The sequence below is a fragment of the Morone saxatilis genome, unplaced genomic scaffold (genome assembly GCF_004916995.1).
Source record: "Morone saxatilis isolate NCDOM2014 unplaced genomic scaffold, NCSU_SB_2.0 Contig18, whole genome shotgun sequence".
Lineage (NCBI taxonomy): Eukaryota > Metazoa > Chordata > Actinopteri > Moronidae > Morone > Morone saxatilis.
In genome coordinates this window covers 10,840,473-10,860,618 of record NW_023339740.1, presented here as the reverse complement: position 1 = coordinate 10,860,618, position 20,146 = coordinate 10,840,473, and the positions used below count along the sequence as shown (strand labels likewise).

At 41.2% G+C, this 20,146-nt stretch overlaps 2 protein-coding genes across 4 annotated transcripts in view; one reads left to right on the top strand and one right to left on the bottom strand.

Annotated features, from left to right (window-relative positions):
* Positions 1-466: 466 nt before the first annotated feature.
* lhfpl5a (LHFPL tetraspan subfamily member 5a) lies at positions 467-3,568 on the top strand. The gene is made up of 2 exons (XM_035661714.1): positions 467-1,087; positions 3,270-3,568. Exons 1-2 carry the CDS (start codon positions 685-687, stop codon positions 3,566-3,568), a joined length of 702 nt encoding a protein of 233 aa, XP_035517607.1. The 5' UTR covers positions 467-684.
* An 868-nt stretch (positions 3,569-4,436) lies between these two features.
* The window catches only part of srpk1b (SRSF protein kinase 1b), a 20,036-nt gene continuing 4,326 nt past the window's right edge, over positions 4,437-20,146 (bottom strand). The window contains exons 2-16 of one of the 3 annotated variants that reach the window (XM_035661581.1): positions 16,887-16,972; positions 12,473-12,600; positions 12,205-12,313; positions 11,650-11,737; positions 11,462-11,549; positions 10,316-10,422; positions 9,895-10,060; positions 9,269-9,294; positions 8,932-9,172; positions 8,332-8,730; positions 7,354-7,448; positions 7,073-7,180; positions 6,570-6,639; positions 6,257-6,349; positions 4,437-5,919 (exon numbers count right to left, since the gene is read on the bottom strand). In XM_035661581.1, coding sequence (XP_035517474.1) covers positions 5,735-5,919; positions 6,257-6,349; positions 6,570-6,639; positions 7,073-7,180; positions 7,354-7,448; positions 8,332-8,730; positions 8,932-9,172; positions 9,269-9,294; positions 9,895-10,060; positions 10,316-10,422; positions 11,462-11,549; positions 11,650-11,737; positions 12,205-12,313; positions 12,473-12,600; positions 16,887-16,909 — 1,926 coding nt within the window. In that variant the 5' untranslated portion in view covers positions 16,910-16,972 and the 3' untranslated portion in view covers positions 4,437-5,734. The remainder of the gene's footprint in view (positions 5,920-6,256; positions 6,350-6,569; positions 6,640-7,072; positions 7,181-7,353; positions 7,449-8,331; positions 8,731-8,931; positions 9,173-9,268; positions 9,295-9,894; positions 10,061-10,315; positions 10,423-11,461; positions 11,550-11,649; positions 11,738-12,204; positions 12,314-12,472; positions 12,601-16,886; positions 16,973-20,146) is intronic. The other 2 variants (XM_035661582.1, XM_035661580.1) reach the window with 2 other exon arrangements.

Genomic DNA, 20,146 nt, shown 5'->3' with positions numbered 1-20,146 from the left:
ACGACGGCGCGTGACGCGGCCGCAGCACGCCCCGAGTTCCGTGGAGTGCGAGGGCCCGCCCAACGCTGCTTGCAGCTTTAATTGAATTTATATTTTACAATTAAAACATGAATCTTTAAGTATGTCTGACCCAACACGTGGCTGAGATACTTTACATCTGCATTATTGGGTCTTATCTGAACTGCGTAGCTAATATGTTATCCTAAAATAAAAGAGAAAGAAATCTGAAATAACATAAAGGAAAGTGATCAAACCATGTGCCCTTAAAAGTGAAAGGAGAATAGCCTTACATGCCACCTGTGTTACTCTACTCTGTGGATCTTTTAACCATTAATATTGAATGAGTGCATCCTCCCCTGGAGAGGAAACACACTGAGCCAGCTGATCCAGAGGGGAGGAATGAGCATCCACACATTAAACACACTGGAGGAGCCCCTTACTGCTGCTATGGTGCCCAGTGAGTTAGTGTATGGACATGAATGACTTCTGGTGGTGATATTTGTAATGTTAAATGAAGTACAGAGAAACTATTGGATGTATCGGATCCAGCACTGGGATTTAAAGAATGTGCACATTGTCAGAGGACAAAAAGGAAACTAAAGGCTGTTACCTGTTCACTCTTTAATAATCCGACAGAAGGAGTTATTTCCCACACTTTTTAGACTTACTGGAGAAGCTCTCACCATGCTCCCGGCTCAGGAGGCAGCCAAGATCTACCACACCAACTACGTGCGTAACGCCCGCGCCGTGGGCGTGCTGTGGACGGTCTTCACCATCACCTTCGCAGTCATCACCGTGGTGGTGTTCATCCAGCCCTACTGGATCGGGGACAGCGTCCACACGCCCCAGGCCGGCTACTTCGGGCTCTTCCACTACTGCATCGGGAATGCGCTCACCTCGGAGCTCGTCTGCAAAGGGAGCGCGCTGGACTTTGGCTCCATCCCGTCCGGCGCCTTCAAGACGGCCATGTTCTTCGTGGGGATCTCCATGCTGCTGGTGGTGAGCAGCATCGTCTGCTTCAGCCTCTTCTTCTTCTGCAACGCGGGGAGCGTCTACAAGATCTGCGCCTGGATGCAGCTGGCCTCCAGTGAGCTCCGGGGTTTGGGCCAAGTTTGGGGCTTCACAAGGAAGTTAGGCTACAGTAAAACGTGGTTTATAACCTTATCATTGCACATAATGGCCTCTTAAATAACATTAAAACATGGGCTATAAGCATTTTATATATTTAGCTAATTAAACATATAAACAGAAGGAATACACAATATTTATATGTTCATAAACAGTTATTAAATATCAACTGCATTTGTTGCAAATTTCAGTTTCCTGAGTTCAAAACGAGTTATTAATTCAGCTCTTTAAATTATTTATCATTATTCACTCAATGATTTAACAGAGACAAACAAATGTAGTAAATAGACTATAAAACCTTACTTCTAACAACAAAAGAATCCATGTGAAAATGGGTTGGGTAGTTACTCCTTCACAATGTATCATTTTAAAAACTGTTCTGTGTAAGATCTTACTCTACAAAGTAACCTCTGTGATAACTATAGTTGTTATTGTTGACATATATAAAGTAGGATCAAATGGAAATAGTCAAATAAAGTACAAGGAGCTTAAAATTGTACTTCAGTATCCCACTCGAGACAATGTACTTTAGTTTTTGTCAACCACTGTTTAGAAAGACAGAGACGTTAACCTAGCACAAGTAATCGGAGGCCACATAGAAACAAGATTGGGACATTTGGGCCTCATAAACAAGTAAGAGATAGAGAGATGAGTGCTAAACACACACCCAAGCAGTAACAATATTATGCAGAGGCATAATAAAGACCAAAATATCCATGAAACAGTCTGAGACTTTCAGCACATCCCGCAACATTTCAGTAGATTCCTTTCATAGACTCACAGACAGAAGTGAAACCTGATTCTGTTTTTGAAACATGAAGCAGCTTGTGAACAGATGTAGCTGCAAGTGAAAGGACAAATAATGAGATTAACCTGGAGGTGTGCTGTTACACTTTCTCCTCTCCTTCATATTCCTCACACCTGCCGTTTAGTGTGTGTGCGTGTGTGTGCACGCTCCAATAAATACCACTCTTACTGTCTGTATATTACACACATACTCTTTTAAATCTATTCAAGCTTCTAAATTAATCTGAAAAGTAGAACCATATCTCTTCAACAGGGCCCCATGTTGGCTATGAAGGGTAGACCGGTTGTTGTTAGTGGGGTTAACAACCCTATCCCCCTGAATCAGCCTTAGTGAAAATATATTTCTTTATTAGGGACAACTCAATCTGTGAGGGGGTCATTAGAGTCTGAAATAATAAAAGTAAGGGGATTAAAAACATATTTGTTTAACAGGTTTGACCATAGATGTAAGTTACAGAGTAATTGAGTCAGCAGTTAACCTCCTGAGTCGCAGATGAATGTCTTGAAATAAGTTAATATAAAATAAATGAACTGTCTTAAAATGAGGAAGAGACTGTGAGAAAGTCAGTGAAGGTGAAAAGGTGTGTGAGGCTAAGAAAGTAAAAGTGAGGTGTTTGTGTGCTAATGTTTCACCTCGTCACCTGATACCTAACATGGCTCTACATGCTGAAGTGGGCAGCATGAGGCCGGCTGTCTGTCTGCAGAGTCAATAATGGATGAACAAGTTCGTCTTTCTGGAGTTTAGATGCTCTGGTGTTGCTAGGCAACTCACCTGCGTGTGTGTATGTGTGTGTGTACCTGAAAGAGTGGAGTGCATATATTTAATTTCTCTGGTAGATTATCTGTCTTGTTTGTTGTTGCAGCAGCGGTGGAGGTGGAGGAGGTGGTTGTGATATTTCCCATCAACAGCAGCAAGATGATCTTTTACCAACGTGTTATTATATAAAAATCAAACAGTCACTGGTGGAAGAAGTATTCAGGATGGTTAAATCCTGTTTTTTAAACTGGAGTAGTTGTACTGGATTGCAACTCATGCTCCATTTCATTATGGATTAATCTGGTTATTATTTTCTCCAATAACCGATCAATTGGTTTGTTTTTGTTTTTTTTGTCAAACAACTAGTGAATACAACTGTCAGATGAATGTGGTCAAGTAAAAAATGCAACATTTTAATATATAAGTATAAAGTAGCATTAAAAGAAGTACCTTAAATATGTATTTGAGTAAATGTACTTAGGCTACATTCTACAGATTTCCCCCATCAAACTCCTTTAAAGTGTGTTTGAACTGTTTTCAGTTTGAATGAAGCACCTGTCTCCTCCCTCTCTCTCAGGCACCTGCATGGTGATTGGCTGTATGATCTATCCTGACGGCTGGGACTCGGAGCAGGTGAAGCGCATGTGTGGCCAGCGGACCGACAAATACACCCTGGGCAACTGCACAGTGCGCTGGGCCTACATCCTGGCCATCATCAGCATCATGGACTCGCTCATCCTCTCAATGGTGGCCTTCAGCCTGGGCAGCCGGCAGGACAAGCTGCTGCCAGAGGACTTCCAGGTGGAGGGTAAAGGTACCATTTGTGTTTCCCAGAAGATGAATCCCACTGACTTTGTTGGTCCTCTGATCCTGTAGCGCCACCATGAGGTTGACCTTTGGGATTCAGACATATTTTGACAACAACTATTAGATTTTTTTACTTATTCAGTGAAATATCTCAAATGTAATTCATATATTGGTACTTTCCATGAGTTAATAGAGCATTTGTTTTTATAAAAAAGTTTCATGGTTGTTATGTAATCCAGATTACATGTAATCTGTTACTACTCAACCCTGAGTGTAGTGTGCATGTTAAAATCTCAGCGGAGTGTCATCATCTGAAGTGGCAATTACATCTCCTACTCCTTTCACTGTTTTTCTCTCAACCACAGATAACGCCTAGGCTCCCCGCAGACAACGGAGAGAAGAGATGGACCAGACTTGGATGAGCAGTGCTACTGACTGGAGGGATTCGAATATATTCCAAGGCTTCAGGACAGTTAATTGAAATCTAAAAATAATGTTCAACAAGTCCATCTTGTCCTTGAAATTGTAAGTTTATTAACAGACTGTTCACCTTCAGCTCATCCCATGAACATTCTGTGGACTTTGCTTTCAGGCCTTTTTTTATTCGGAGTTACCAATACAGATTAGTTGGGGCGAGAGAATTGTTATACATGCTGAGCAGACCATATTCATCTGAACATCTTACGTTTAAGCAGTATCTGGAGTGATTTTGGTTGGACATCCTAATAAAACATGCTACAAACAGTCCTCAAAATAAACTCATCATCTTCAATCATCTGTTAGTACTCGGTGAAAATAAAATCTTCCTGTTTAACAGCTGACGGCACTCTACTGTATCCACCTTCTTGATGCACTGGTGATGTATGTTAATACAGAATTTATATCCAGCAGAAAATGGAAACACTGCAGTGGTGATTTATGAGGCAAACACACAGTCTAGAGTTTGAAAAAAATGTTTATTCTTATTACCTACAGAAAAAAAATCATCAAATTAGGAGGGCAGACACAGACAGGAAACTTTGTAGAAAAACGAGCAAAATGGTTTTAAAGAGATTCAAAGCGTTATTACAGCATTTGTTTTTAGTACAATCTGTTATCTTCTAATCCAACACCTCCATGTGCAGTGCGCTTAAAATTTTCGTACAACTGGAAATCACCTGAACGTTCTTCGAAGCACTTCCAAAAGTGTAAAAAGCAAAAGAGCTCAAACTTTAAGCTTGTGCCTTCAATCTACACTGCTGACAGTCTCTTCTATGAACTGTGCACAGCTTTATCTGCAGAGAGGGAGAGACTAAAGGCCATCTCTTTGGTACATTGTACTGTACTCTGGACATGGATACACAGTTTAAATTGACTGTTAATGTGGGAGAAACAGGCAAAAAGTGATCCAGGTATGAAACTTTTCACATTATATGATTCCGAGTGCTTCTGAGACAATTTAAGATCACGCTGACACTAACAATAATCTGAGATCACAGGTTCCTGAAAAATAGAGTTTGATTTCAGAGGAGTCTCTCGCCAGACCTGGTGCACAATTTTAAAATGTAGGAAATCTATGCTTTCTAATAATGTTGTTCTGCCTGTATAGAAATGTACAAAAGGTTTTTTTTAAACATAAAGCTAACACTGCTAAGAACGTTAGTCTCTCATTGTGCCTGTTAGCATTCCGCAGTTATTAATTCTGAGCACTTTGCACATATTTTAAACAGCCAAAAGCTTGAAAGCTGGCACAGCTAACGTGATGACCGGCAAACAGAGACAGATTTGGCTTATAAATGACCGAAACAGTATGTGGTTTTGATGGCAATCTTTATGTTTCTGTTAACATCCTGCCTTCTTCTGCATTTGTAGACGATCATCTATAGCTAAAAATACAGTTATGTGCTGCAGAGAAAGAGCTGGAGTCAGAAAAACAAGAGAGAACAAGGTCAACAAGTCCTGTGCATCCAGTAAAAAAAAGTCATAAATATAGAGAGAAGACCAAGAGTTCCTTCTATCACCATTGTATTCCAAATCAGGAAAAAGACTCTGCAGCAGTCTCTCTTTTTATCGGATTCATGGAAGTGTGTGTGGGTAGCTTCTGAGAGCCATGACAAGAGGATGCAGGCACAATGCAGTCGCAGGGTCTTACAGACATGAATTTGTTTGTTTGCTGTGTGTTTTCAAGCCCAGGATCTTCAAACCTAATTTATACTTTCACAATAAGAGGGTGGAACAGGTGTGCACAGATGACCTCTAGGATGTGAGCCATGGATGGGAGAGGCACTGGGCTGCCGTGGCCCTCCTTTCAGGCACCAGGTCCAGCATGGGCAGCAGGAAGCTGCTGAAGGTGTGTGCCTCGTCTTTGGACCACTCATACTTTTCTACCAACACCTCAAGTAGCCCCCACGGCTTCAGCTTGGTAATGTGACGCAGGTCGCCTGGGAGAAAATGTTGAATTACAGTGAATATGTGTGATATATATTATGGGTATTATATATTCTTTAAAACAATAGTTTGAAATAGATTATGTGTTAACAGCGTTTTTTGGTTGGAATAAATCTACTGCACCACCTCTATGAACTGGAAATAGCTGCACTAAATTTAATTTGAAAGTTCTGTCCTCAAACTGAGCAGATGGCTGTTCCCTTGAGGCGCCAGGTGCTCAGTCTGAAATAGTAACATTTGCACCAAATACCTGAGCTACCTGAGCATATTTTAAGAAATGAACTTGATTTAGCTACAGCAGACAGCTGGTGGCTGGGCGGCTGTGTTTACCTTTCTTGGTGAAAAACTCCTTGGAGTATTTGCCTGCCATGATCAGCTTCCGAGGAACTTTACCTAGCAGCTCTATGATCAGCGCGATGTGATCTACAGGGAGGCGGAGAAACACACAAACACTGCTGATGAAGCACCAAGGTAAACATAACCATTCAAATGAATGGTTCAAGTGCTGGACTCTATTACAAATAAACCATATATGAATCTGGCATTCACTCATTTGAGTGTGTCTCATCTGTTGGGATAGCACAGTTAAAACCTGATGTCTGATGTTTTGGGGACAGACGTCTCAGGGGAAGCAGACACTAACCTTCATCTCTGGAGTAGTCTTCTCCAGAATGGGGTTCAAAAAGATAGTCTCCAGTAGCAAGCTCGAAGGCCTGAGGGAAAAAAACAAACAAACACAAACTCAATAATCAGTCCATTAATATGGTCAATGAGGTCAAAACCTGGAAGGCCTGACTTTAGTTTTTTGTATCCCATGTCCTAATGTCACATGCACATCGACATATTACATGTTTCTGCTGACTGCATTAAAAGTGTTAGGGAGGATTATGCCTTGTAAAAAATAGCAATGAGTCAATAAAAGAGGAGTAGAAGAAGAATGGAAGCTGGTACACTGGTGCCAAAACATTGAACAAAGCTTTACAATTTGTAAAGCTTCACAATGTGTTTTATCGGCAAATTAACTTAATACAACTGTGCTCAATTCCAATAAAGACTTGACATGTTACCTTACAGAGCTAAAATAACTTTTAATGACATCAGTTCCTGACAGTGGTACAGGTGCTCTGAGTGTGTGCGTCTGTTTACCATGCAGGCTGTGCTCCAGATGTCTGCTGGTGTACTGTAGCCGGCTCCTGTCAGCACTTCAAGAGAACGGTACTGCCGCGTCTGGATGTCATCTGTGAAATGTTTGTGCTGCAATAAGAGGAGACAAACCCTTAATGCTGAGACACAGAGTAACAACTGAACAGGTGTTTGAAAAGTGCTGCTTCTTTTTGAATGAGGTCTGATTTAAAGCACAGTGGGCAAACCTTCAAGGTCCCAACAAGAGCTGTTCATAGACAAACAGAGAGTATATTTTCACTCACCACCCAGCAGGCGTTGCCTAAGTCAGCAATCTTAACCTGCAGCTTGTCAGCGTTAATAGGCTCCAGGGGGTTTACTAACATATTGCCTGATGCTCCTGTTTAAGAGAGGAGAGGAGAGGAGAGGAGAGGAGAGGAGAGGAGAACACAGGAGGATGAGGTAGAAAAGCAGAGGGAAGAATGACCAAAATTTAGACACATGGAAGGTAACAGAGTTAATCTTAGCTGGCAGAGTGCTCATAACTGCACTGGGTCATCTCGACAATTGGGAATAAATCTTCCAGTATCGCATTAAACTTGACAACCTCTGGGTCTGTTTGGGTGATAAATTCAAACTCAGTAAGCTGCTACAGTTAGGTATTAAAGTTTGCAGTTCACAGTGGAAAGTGTTATTATATGTTACATTACTGAGTGTCCTCCAGGTAATGTGATGTGATGCGCCGGGTTAATCCATATGTATTAGCCTCACTAGCACAACCTTTCTGTGGCATCCGCGGTGAAACTGTGCAGCGGGCGGGGCTGCTCCTGCTCTCTCTCTCACACACACACACACACAGAGCAGTAAAGCTCAACATAGAGCCAATACCGATCAGTCAAAAATGCATTGATTGCACCGATAACGATCGTTGAGATCTGGTCGGAACATCCCTAGTTAAAGCCATACTGTAGGTTTTTTCCTCATTGTGCTCTCATGTAGTATTGATAATTTCACCCTTTTAAATGTGATTGCACATTAGTGTGAAGATAAAAGAAAACATTTAGCAGAATTCAGTGCACAATGTGTGATTCACAAACGATAAGTGATGATAAAATTATGCTTAGAACATCCCAAATATTTGTATTAACACTGTACTTATTATAAGCCTCATATGGCTTCAGTAAAGTGCTGGGACTAGAAGATAGACAATAAATATACTGTATCATAATATAGTTTAAAAAAACAAAACAAAAACAAAAACAGGGTAAAACATTTTAACTAACCATTCTGGCTGTCTTCCTCATCATCCTCTTTTTTGGTCTCCCCTCGAGTGTCCATTTCATCCTCCTTCTTCCCCTCTTTCTCCTCACCTCCCTCCTTTAGAGAGGCAGGGAGCTGCTGTGTGTCGGGGTCCCGGGGTGAACCATTACATGTCTGTTGCTCTTCCTTGTTACTTAACGTGTCCTCGGTCTGCGTGTTACTTTGTGGCTGGTTTGCGTTCTGTTGGTCTTCCTGCTCCTCCGTCGACTGCTTGGTCCCTTGTACCTCTACGGTGGTGTCGCTCTCCGGTGTGGAGGCGTGGCCGTTGCAGTTCACCTCCATCCTGTTCTCTCCCTCGGCCGCATCCCCTCTCCGTTCGTTTGCCTCTGGCGTCTGCTGGGGCTGCTCATCAGGAGTTGTGTCTGTGGCAGTGTGGATGATACAACTCTGTTTCATTCATTTCCCAATGAATGGTACTCTTTCAGCAAAAACTACTTATTACTGCTTAGTGTTTATTTCAGATGTCACGTGTGTTGCTATCTTTTGATTATTTAAACCAATAAATCAATAAAACCATTTTAACTGAAACAATTATCCAATCTAGGATCTGCCCGGTCACTCACCCGTGATAGTATGGCTAGCAATGTCTTGCAGCGTGGCAGACATAGAGAGGGTGGCTAAGGAAGTCGTATCTTCGGTGGTCTCAGTTGTTGTCGTCGTCGTCGTCTCCTCATCATCCTCCTCTTCTCCTCCTTCAGGTGTTGCTCCTCCCTCCATCTCCTGGATTCTCTTCTCCAGCAGCTCTGCCTGCTTCCTTTGCTTCTTCTTCATCTTTTTCTTTTTGTTTTTGGACATTTTGGCCATCTTGGGAAAGAGAACAAGTGGAGAGAAAAAGACATTCTTTTACTTTACTTGTTGTCCTCACATCACTAAAAAAAAACAAAGAAAAACATCACTCACTGGTTTGGGTGCTGGAGCGGTACTCACTGTAGGAAACAGGAAATATCAGAGGATTACATTAGTGAACGACATATGTGGCATATCCCTCGCCTCTCTATAATTAGTATTCTGTTCGGGTGGCTGAGTTGATTCACACCAAGCTGTACTAATAGACTCTCTGCAGCGGCACCCAGCTCAGCAAGAGTCACACACTCCTCTGAGCAAGCTGGTAATTTCTATAACCAATCCAGTGGTGACTCATCCTGACACAGGGCTAAGCGCTCCTCTTTTATTAGAAACCTCTGCGTGCTTTAGAACCAAACCCTCAAGTTTTTGAATGCTTAGATCGCATACATATCAGGATTATACTGAAGAGCTTGGAAAATCTGTGTATTCCCAGTTCATGGCTGGTTTGATCCTCTTGACAATACGATCTTAAAACCCAATAAAAACATTAATAGATCAAATTACCTGATAATTAGCGTCTGTTAGATGTATTAATGATAATAATACACATTAATGTTGTTAACCACCAAATTAGTAACACGTGAGTAATGCTGAAAGGCACTGGACCTGCAAACCTCTTTGTTGTCAATCAAACCCCAGAAGTTGCTGAGTGTAGTGCAGAGGAAAAGAAAGATTGTGACCTGCAGAACCCGAGGGAGGTGCAGTGCCAGTCTTCTGCCACTGCGTAGCTTCTGCAGCCATTTTCTTGATGTAGGACTCGTTGACAGTCAGCAAAATGTTCTCTGGTTTGATGTCTGTGTGGATGATCTTACACTTCGTGTGTAGGTAGTCTAAACCCTGCAGGACCTGCAGTGCAGAGAAGTCAGAGTATCACAATATAGGCTGTTCTGAGATAGAAAGGAAAGCTGCTGAGAACAGCAAAATACATCATTCCCCACCCATCAGGGGGCCTGTGATCTTACACCTGAATAAGACAAACACTTCCGAGGTGTCTCTGGCAACTATAACTGACACTATACTCAAACCAAAACATGAAATGATCCTTAATTATATATATATATATATATATAGTACTTAATAATATATAAATATGTACAGTACCTGTCGTATGATGCTTTTAACACAGGGAAGCGGCAGGCCTTGATAATTGGACTTGATGATCCACTTCAATAGGTGATAACCCAGCACCTCAAATACCATGCACACATCTGAAGAAATACAAGGTCAAGGACTAATAGAATACAACTTCTCAAAAGACTACAGAGGACCTACGGCAATAAAAGGGTTAGGGTTAGACCTGGAAAAGGTATGGACATTAAGTGTTATATTTTTCAAATACAACACAATACAAACATATTTTGGACTTCCAATGACAATTCAAGGTTTTTCAATGACTGTGAACTATCTTTCAGTATAAACCATAAAAGTTCACTTTAATTTCCAGAGGATGCCCTGGCACGTTGCCTGAACACACAGCTGTGGACTGGATGGCGTGGGAGAGACAGTGTCAGTGAGGGACATCAGTGACACTTAAATGTGCCAAAGCACACAACTAGCCGAACGTCAGATGAACATCTGTGAACCACGAATAGCATCGCAGTGTGTCAATCTGGGTGTGTGTGTGTGTGTGGCAGTAATGAAATTGCTGTAGACTTTAGACTGCCAAATAACTGGCACTCAAAATGCATCTTTGTCACTGTTGTTGCATTCAAACTCAGTAACTGTGGTCGAAGTCTGGCTGAGATATCTTAATCTTTCAAAGCAATGTAGACAAATGTGGCCTTCAAGCACAATAACAAGGATGAGCTAAATTAATGTCTAGCCTGCGGTGATGCAGTCTTTACCCTTGGATGTTCAACACTAAAGTAGCCGTTTGGCCTGGAATGAGTGTAATCAGTATGCCCAAGCTATCACACTGAGACAGCAACCGTAGGGAAGAGAAAATGGAAGGATGCCAAGAATTTAAGTTGCTGTTGTCCACTGTTCCCTTCCTTCACAGAATGACGGCACTGGACAGTGTTAACCATCTGGCACAGTCATAAAACTGTATGCACCATTTTAAGGACGTGCAGTTTTGTATATATTTTCAATAACGTGTTTTTGTTTAGTTTATAAACAAGATGCTGCTGTATCCATCAATCACACTCAGACACTCACACTCATATAAAATAAATTGAATAGTAGATTTCTGCATCTTAGAACACATGAACTGTTACTTCTTAACAAGAATTGTCTTTCAGAGGATACGAGTCCCATTCATGCCAGAAATTTTGAAGTCATCTAGAAGCTGCACCACTTTCTCTCTGTTGGGGTCACTGGGATCCGTATTTCTCACCTGAAAAACACACAAAGGGTTGTGAAAGCTGCGGGCGCTGGTATAACTGGAGTATAAGCCAGTGTGAAAATATTGATGTCATGATGACTGCGTGACTTACAGATTTGAGCAGCTTAATCTCATCCAGAGCTGTCTCTGTGTAATGTTCAGCACTTTTTACAACCTTCATGGCCACAAAGCGCTTCTCCCTGGAAAACACACAAAATCAGAGTTTTAACTCCTCACAACCACATTAACTTGTTTTTAAATACAGTATATAGCAACTAATATCAATTACAAGTAACATCAAACCTCTCAGCATACATCCATAAAACTTCTAATAATGTCCGAAGACATTAACTAAAAAAGGCACTAGGCCTTTACTGTGCTTCTAAGGTTTGTTCATAACCTATAAATACTACACACAGCCAAATGGCTGGCATACCTGGGCCTCAATGTGGACCTTTATATCCGTATGCATGTACACAGCACTCCTTGCCTCTACTGCTGTTAGAGATCTAGACACTATTTTAGTCCCTTATTTTTAGGAAGTATTACAGCACACTTTACTGCAACGTAGCAGCAGCTGTGGCCTGGCCAAGTCCACGCATGACCTCAGCATATCTGTACATCACTGTCTAAATAGCACATATTCAAGTTTAGGAGAAAAACTTACTGGATGTCCCAGGCCAGCCACACAGTGGAGAAGTGCCCCCAGCCCAGCTTACGGATCACATGGTATCTCCCGTTGAACAGATCTCCAATCTTCACATGGTGATATCCACCTGACCAAAGACGGATGCAGATACACTCAAACAAATATTATGTGTTGAGTATGTAGTGTATAAAACTGTGTGTATTATGAGTCAAAGCTGGAGTATTATCAAAAATGTGTACAATATGTATAATATGTGAAGAGAGAGCAAGAGTGAGAGACAACCTACCCCTGCAGTAGTCGTTGGGGTCCTCCTGCTCATCATCATCAGAGCCTAGGATCTCCTCGTCCTGCTCTGGGAGCGGAGAGTCTGCCTGGCCCGGCTGAGAGCCGCCTCCACGGCCATGAGGCTCTGGTCTGAGTGGGGAAGACAGACAGAGCAAAGAGAGAGGGATGGTAAGGAACGCAAGAGACATGGAGGAAGGAAAGAAGTGCACAGGAACAGCGGAGTGACAGTGGGGAAAAAGGGGGGAAAAGATGTCAGAACATTTGAGAATGTGGTTTCAATAATATGTCATTTTCAGAGGCATTTTATCAAAAAGCTTTCAGTGTGGTTTCATCGAGAGAAAGCGATATGAGAGATAAGGATCAATTCTTATTTTACTAAAAGTAACCAAGCAAGCAAAGATTAGGCGCCTGTTTAATGTATCTGTAATGACCGAACAGTTATTTCAGCATGTCAGTGGACAGAAAAGTAAGCAGTGAGAAATAATGCAGTGCAGTGCAGAGGGTGAACATTTGATACAAAAAACGTCTGCTTTCAAGGCTATGGAGTGTGACAATGCTCTAGGCTTGCAACTATTAATTATTTTTATTATTGTTAAATCTGCAGATTATTTTTTAGATTAAATTGATTAATTGTAAGCATATGTTTAAAGTGCCAAAATGAATCTATGGTTAAGAAATCCATTTTTACAGTTTTGCGAGTGTGTCAATAACAGAAGTCAAAAGAAGTAAATGTAAAGTTCAGCAATCTGTGCTAGTACCACTGGCTGGGTAGGAAGTAGAGGAAGGAAATAAAAGTTTGATTACTGATTATTTTTCTTCACATCACCCCACTGAGGCTGGAGCATCAACACAAAACCAAAGAGTATTAAACAATGTAACGCCTTCGACCGAGACCTAATATCATTAAACATTGATGGTATTTTTGAATAACTGATGGTTATTCCACAATGCTTAAAGGAGCATGTGGAGTTGTGAAAATCTAAACATGGTGGAATAAATGATTAAAACCAGTCCTCCAGTTGCTCATATAGAACAGCCCACTGCAGAGTAACAGAGACCATGTTTGTTTCCATGAAAACACTCACACCCAGGATTCAAGTTAGAAATCAAACAAGTAAAACAAGATGCCCCAGCAGATGGTGAAGGTGCAGCATGTAACAACAACAACCGCTACTCCAGAGGAGAGAATCCAGCTGATCCAGCTGCACAAACCATTGGCTGGGAACGCTGCATACTCTTGAGTCCTGAGTCAGTGAGTGGACGAACTGAAAAGCTTTTAGTTTCTAATACAGACTAACCTGCTGGTGCTGTCCATGGTGCTGAAGGAAGAGACTGCACTGCCTCACTGGATCCAAACCACAGAGTGACAAACACCAGTGACACCAACGAATAACTTCAACACCCTTCACCAATCAGTAATGGCTATCGCCTGGAATGCATCAACATGCATCAATCCCAAAGGTTTTTGTCAAACTTCATCGGTGGTATCTTATATTCATCACATAGTCCTTTCATACACTAAATGACCATACAAATGAATTTAAGTAAGGAGTAACTTTTTTTTGTAAACTTCTGGAGTTGGTATTATATTAATAATATAATATATTATATTGGTGCAGGTACAATATCTTGTGCTGGTACCAAGACCATAAATATATGTTTTTACAATACTTTGCTATGTTTTTGTTCTTTCAACAAAATAAGCCAAATATCCGTTTGGCTTGTTGCTTGCTTTGTAATGTTGCAAACAGCTGTACAAAATTAAATAAAGAAAATCTTAAAGAAGAAGATGAGGAGTCTAAGCAAACATTCCTGTGCCAACACAGAGCATCACTATCAAACTATTTTTGTTTTTCACTGAAATAATGAAGCTCATGAGTCCTTATGATGCTTCACCGTGATACTGCAGAGGGCTGATCATGGTGCACTGTGGAGCTTCTGGCAAGAAATCCTGTTCTCTGCATGCGATGCAGACAGACGTTTCCCTCACAACCAACATTTTTCTTCACACCATTTCAAGCCTCAAATAAACACACGGTGGTCTTGCATACAAAATCTCTTGAAGCAGATTCATTCTTCAGAGCACATCAGTCTTGTGTGCTACACATTTGTGTTACTGAGTCAAACAGTAAACACTGCATGGTGCTGAGGAGGATTTGGAGCTAATTAAAGCAAGTCACATATCTCTTAAGCTACGAAAGGATCTAAGCAGCTGACTTAGCCACGTACTCTCTGAAGAAAAGTGCTTACAGTCACTGCTTCTAAAATTGTCATTTGATAGAGGAGGCAAAAACATCAGTTTGATTGCTTTGGTTGAGGACACTTTGTTGTGATCTATTTGCTAATAATGTTAAAGTCATTAGGATTAGCACGCCACGCTAATCACTTCATTGGCTTAAGTCTAAGCAGAAGGACCACTTTGGATGCATCTCAGCAAAAACATGCTTACAAAGCTGTGTCATGTTCAGCTGCCTGCAGAACTCAACTGTTTGACGTCGTTCCTGGGGGGGCAAGAAGGCAATTAACGATGTTGAGCTGAAGTCAGAGGTGCAGTGATTAATTAATAAATTAGGTCCTTCATTATTTTGACCACAAACGTCTGTCTTGGAGTTCAAGTCAGTCTAAGGTTTCTGTTTGGAGCCCAAACACACAGACACCATTATCAACATTAGAAAGTAAAAATGTAGAAACATAGGCCCTAAAACATATACAGTATGTACTAGAACTTCTGTTTCCAACATATAAGCTGCATCAGATATCTGAAAGTCTCAATATCAGCCAATAATATTGGCCTGCTGATGCATCTGTCTGGCTCGTGTGATTTTGATTAATTATTATTCACCCATCTGCTGTGAGATTTTTATCTCAGTTCTTCAAAAGAAAAGGTGTCACTGGAGTGGGAATACTCAAAATTTTTCATTTGCTCAGAATTGGTTTGGTTTTCAACAAAAAAGTATGTTTGGATCTCCCTAAATCAGTACTTACAGTGTGTAAGTGAGTGGACACTTAAAGTGCTTCATTGTTATGAGGTTTATTATATTTCGTGTTCTCATTAACTTTAGTATTACAATTACTGAAAGACTAAAGTGCTTATATTGTAATTACACTTGGCTTTCTCTTGGCTTGACTGCAAGAGCACTGTCAGCCCACACACTGTGTGGCCAAGGCACAACAGCAGCTACCTTACATTATTTAGTCAGATGTACAGACAGTAAAATCCAGCCAAACACTACTTAGGTCAGTGTCCTCTCATCTGTAGTGTTTCAAAAGTTAAAGACTATTCTCCCTCTCCTGTTTCCTGTATCTCCAATATTTAAAACAGACACACACAAGCTTTAGGGTAACAATAACTTCAATGAATAAAACTAACTTATGAGGAAAACTGGGGCTACAGTATAGCGGTAATTTTGTTCACCAGAGTTTAATTTATCAAGGACCTTTCTATCCAAGGCAAAGATGATGACAAGATTCACAAACAAAAATAGACTATCTCTTCATCTTACTGAAGACAAATACTGACAAAATTACTTACACCACTGACATGTATTAAAAATAAATGTTGCAAAGACTCATGTTCATCCTTGTCATTGAATGTTGGCTTCTTTTCCCCCACACTGCTTTGCACCTGACCTCCTCTCTGTAGCACCTGCAGCGGTCACACACTGTACACATTTATGGCCTGGTTAATGTGAGAGGATGGTGAATATATATGTTGAGGTTAAAATACTTGGTCTTGAATAAAACAAGACCAAAATGTTAACAAAGTTTTTATTTTACAAATATAAAAAAAGACTAAAATAGCAAGTGTTTTTGCTGAATAACAATAGACTAAAATGTTCATGGTTCTTGATAATTATGACTAAAATAGAGTATTAGAATAGTTTCTTTTTTCCACTCAATTTCTTCCAATTTATTAAAAATATGAAGGATTGAGCTAAAAAACTGACACATGGACCTTCGATCCCAGGATGAGCACTAGATCTAAATATAGCTGCCAAAATGAACACTATTTGCAGTCAGTAGGGAGCAGAAAACGAGATGGAGGGACAGGATGGTGGAGGTTACAGGAACAATGTTTACACAGTAGAAGAAATGGAGAAATACAGAAATATTTAGCAATATACATAAAATTGAATAGACATCATTTTGAACCAAACGAGAACATTCACACATTTAATGCCAAAAGAGAACGGATGATCGTGCATGCAAGTTTTTTTCTCACTGCAGTACATGGATAGTTGGACAGAGACAGTTCGATGCCCCCTCACTGCCAGACAACATGGACAAGAACAAAAAGCAGAACACCTCAAGGACTTCCGCAAAACTCAGAACACCTGGAGGTGTCTCCCCCACCTCCGACTGTCTACGCTTCTCACGCCTGCCCACACACACACACACACACATCCTGCTCTTACCTGCAAGATGCCCGGATGCCCATGGGACGTGATGGAGTGGAGGAGGGCAGGAGAGAAGTGCAGGTGTTTAATAAAAAGCCTTCTTACTCCATCAGCCAGGAGAGAAAACAGGAGCGATTAGAGGACCAAAAGAGGAAGAAGGACAGACAGTGAAAAGTAAGAATGAAGGAGGAGAGAGTGATCAGTGCTGATAACTGAAAAGCAGAGATTATAGAGGGTGGGGGGGCGGCAAACAGAAGAGAAGAGTAGAAGAAGAGGCTGGCAAGGAGCAGAGCAGAGGGAAGGAAGAAGAGGAGAAATGTAGAGGCTCTGCTGTAAGCTGGAGTCCTAGAGCACAAGGCACCACTGCACACTCGCTGACTCTCTCGCTCACTTTTTCTCTCACTCTCTCTCTCCGTCTGACCGAGAACTCTCCTTGGCTGTCGTCAGCCTCTGGCCCGGCCCCCTTCACTGACAGCTGGGAAATGATTGGGTGAGGCAGCCCGGCACTGCATTGCAGGTGAGGGACGACATCAGCACCCCCCCTCCTTCCTCCCTCCCTCCTTGTCTGACCAAAACAACACCATTCCTCCCCCCTCCTCTGTCTGTCCATCATCGTCACCCCCATTTCATACGCCTGCTGTTCCAACAATGTTTCACTCATCCTCAATCCTTTTTGGATTGAAACAGCAATGCTACTCGGACTGTTTGTTGTACATGCACTGTGCCCCAGCCTATGCAGGGGTGGCTCTTCATGTGCAAGGTGGCCCATCACACACATTTCTGATTCACAGTATTAGTGATGATTTGAATCCCTCGACGTAGGAGAGGAATCTTTGCTATTTGACAATATCATTCCACTCATGAGACAATAAAACTATATTAATTATTAATGTAAATCAAAATATACAAAACTGAAAAATGAGGCTGTAGTTACTTTTGACCCTACCCTAACTCATCCCTTTTCTCATCACTGATTTAGTCATTTCAATAAGTTCTTTTACTTTGCTCATTACAGAGATCAATTTATGGTTTAATAAACAATGAGCCATGCATCTGTTCTCGTGTCTGAGCTGAGAGAGTTGAATAAACACCTCCTCATTCAGAATCAATGTCAAACGCAAAGTACTTCATTATGAGGATCAAGCATCAATATGAGTATGTTAGTCATCATTCATGCTTTTGTCATAACACAGTAACATGTCATTAAATTAATAGTATGTCTGAGGTTTTTGCCATGCCAGCAGCGCCTCGTGGAGATGTTGGTGCGCTGATAGGTATATCCAACATTTTAGACCAGGCCAGATTAAGTATGCACTATAATTATCGGGACACATATCGGTTATCGGTTGACAAAGGGGAATAATCTTAAATTATTGGAATGATTAATCTACAGCTGATAAGTTATCAATTGATATAAATAATCATTTATTTGGAATTCCTATGCAAAACAATTGATATGTTCAATGAAAGTCAAAGTTTTTTAATAAACTTTACTAAAAAAATTTTTAATAATTAATCCATGAGAAGCAGGTAATTATTGGTTTGTGTATCAGCAAAAAAAATATAAAAAAATCTATATTGTAAGATATCTTACAGTTCAGTTCAACTCAGCGGTCTTATTTCCATGTTGGGCAAGATGTGTGCATGTGAGGAATTTATGGATCAACGTGCTGGGCTCAGTGGATACACGCAATACTTCTAAGTTCGCTCCTTCTCACAGGATTGTTTGCAACTTGCTGCAATTTTCTAACTCTGAACAAGATTTGTTTGCTTGTTCGCTACTTAAAAAGAGACCATCCCAAAATACAATGTGCAATGACACTAATGAAAAATATTAAGTGAAGGAGAGAACTATTTCAATGTTGCACTTATGCACAAAGATTTTAAGCCTTACTGACGATCAACGATATAGCTGATAGATATAAAATATAGTCCCTGCTTTACTTTAACAATACTAGTCAGATTTTTACTCCGCTTTAACCGATTTTATAGGCTGATGCTTAAACTGTCTCACACACAAAGAGAGCCCAATAAATGGACAGATTATCTGCAGCCTGGGCCACATTTCTCTATAGGAAAGTGAATGTTCCAATGAGCACTAAAATCAAATACAGAACCACAAGCACTTGACATCCTGTGCACACATCTGACATGACAGTGTGTGTCAGTGTCTCCTGGTTTCTCTTGGCTGTGTTGTTTCCACCCATCCAGCCCGATCAGATCTTCAGAGCAAAACAAACACACAGGGCACAGAGGAAGAAAGCTCTTGGGGATGGAGTACGGCCAAAAAGTTGAACATCCTCCTCCCCTCCCTCCAGATAAAATCAATGCCAAGTGCCTGGGCAGCAGAATGAAACAGCAGCACTAGGTAACTGTACTCAGGGTGCAGTGCACACAGTGTAAATGAGCGCGGTGCAGCACCTTCACTTTGACTCTCCTGAGAGTATGCACGTCATACAAGAGACAATGCAATGCAGAGACGATTAGATAGCATGTTACAAACGTATAAATATAGGCTTTCATGTTCTTTGCAGTGCCATGAAGGTTCATTCTGGAGAACAGAGACTGTGTGTCATGTTAGAAATGCAGTTATGCATGAGGTGGGCCTCCAAGCAGAGACATAAGAGAAAGAGAGGACACTACAGATTTGTAGATACGATAGCACTTAGTTCACAAAAACCAATCTCCCCGTCACAAAATCCAGAAAACCCAACATTCAAGTCAAGTGACCCGCCTCCCCTTTACAGTTAACACACAGAAATATTTCTGCCAACTGACAGGACGGGAAAGAAGCGTAATGGTTAACCTGCAGGGTGAGGACAGAGAGCAAGAGAGAGAGAAAGAGGGACACAGAGCTGTAGTGGGCTGCAGATGATAAAAGATTTGACGGGTTATGTAATGAACTGCAGCTATGGCTGGGAGAGAAGAGGGAGAGATAAAAAGCAAAATACAACAGAGAACAACTGTGCTGGTAAATACTCTGCAATGCTGCCAATTCCTGTTCACCCTCCTGAGTGAACATGGAGTCCTAAAAATCACACCTGAGGCACAGAGACAGAGAAACAAGTGGTTTCATGTCTGAAGTGATGCCCAAAAAATACGATATTGTAATGCAGAAATACAGCGAAACAGGGTGGGCGATAAGCTCTTTCAAAAGCTGGCAGCACAAATCCACTAGGGACATCATCAGTCCTGTTCTCGCTCCCTTACACACACTAAACAAAACACAAGAAGCAGGTAGTCAGGTACCTCATAGAGCAACAACAGTCTGCATCTGC